General features: G+C 43.0%; 1 protein-coding gene across 1 annotated transcript in view; it reads left to right on the top strand.

Annotated features, from left to right (window-relative positions):
• Positions 1–619: 619 nt before the first annotated feature.
• EMH_0061760 (kinesin motor domain cointaining protein, putative) overlaps positions 620–766 on the top strand; it is a gene marked incomplete at both ends in the record, with an annotated part of 1564 nt that continues 1417 nt past the window's right edge. The window contains one exon of the mRNA XM_013497961.1: positions 620–632. Within this exon, the coding sequence (XP_013353415.1) occupies positions 620–632 (13 nt within the window). The remainder of the gene's footprint in view (positions 633–766) is intronic.

Below are 766 nucleotides of genomic sequence, written 5' to 3'. Positions count from 1 at the left end.
TTTATCTGCATTAGGAAATGTAATTAGTGCTCTAGCAGACAAAGCAACAGGAAAAAATAAAAACGGAATTATTCCTTATAGAGACAGCAAGCTCACCAGGCTGCTGCAGAATGCTCTCGGTGGCAGCAGCAAAACTATCATGATTTGTGCACTGTCTCCTTCTGCTGATAACTATGAGGAGACACTCAGCACACTCAGATATGCAGAAAGAGCTAAAACCATCAAAAATAATGCTGTTGTTAATGAAGACCCAACAGAAAAACTTATCAGGGAACTCAAAGAAGAAAACGCTAAACTTAAAGCTCTTATTGAAGGTAAAAATCAAGGGTTTAGGGTTTAGGGTTTAGGGTTTAGGGGTCAGGGGTTAGGGTTTAGAGTTCAGGGGTTAGAGGGGTTAGATAGAGGCAGATACAGAGGAGACAGAGACAAAGAAGGAGAAAGATACAGAAGAAAGCAGACAGAGATAAAGAAAGAGAAAGGGAGAAACAAAGAGACAGACAGAGACAAGGAAAGAGACAGAAAAGAAGAAAGAAACAGAAACGAGGAGAGAGAAAGAAACAAAGAAGGAGAAAGAGACAGAGAAAGAGACAGAAAACAGCAGCACACCCTAATATTTACCATGCCTGCTTTATGTATCTACTGCTGCTGCTGTTTCTGCTGCTGCTGTTTCTGCTGCTGCTGCTGCTGTTTCTGCTGCTGCTGCTGCTGCTGTTGCTGCTGCTGCTGCTGCTGTTTCTGCTGCTGCTGCTGCTGCTGCTGCTGTAAT

This window comes from Eimeria mitis, genomic scaffold, assembly GCF_000499745.2.
Source record: "Eimeria mitis Houghton genomic scaffold, Emh_scaff3052, whole genome shotgun sequence".
Taxonomy (NCBI): Eukaryota; Apicomplexa; class Conoidasida; order Eucoccidiorida; family Eimeriidae; genus Eimeria; species Eimeria mitis.
Note: the sequence above shows the minus strand (reverse complement) of the source record. Positions and strands in the feature narration are given on the sequence as shown.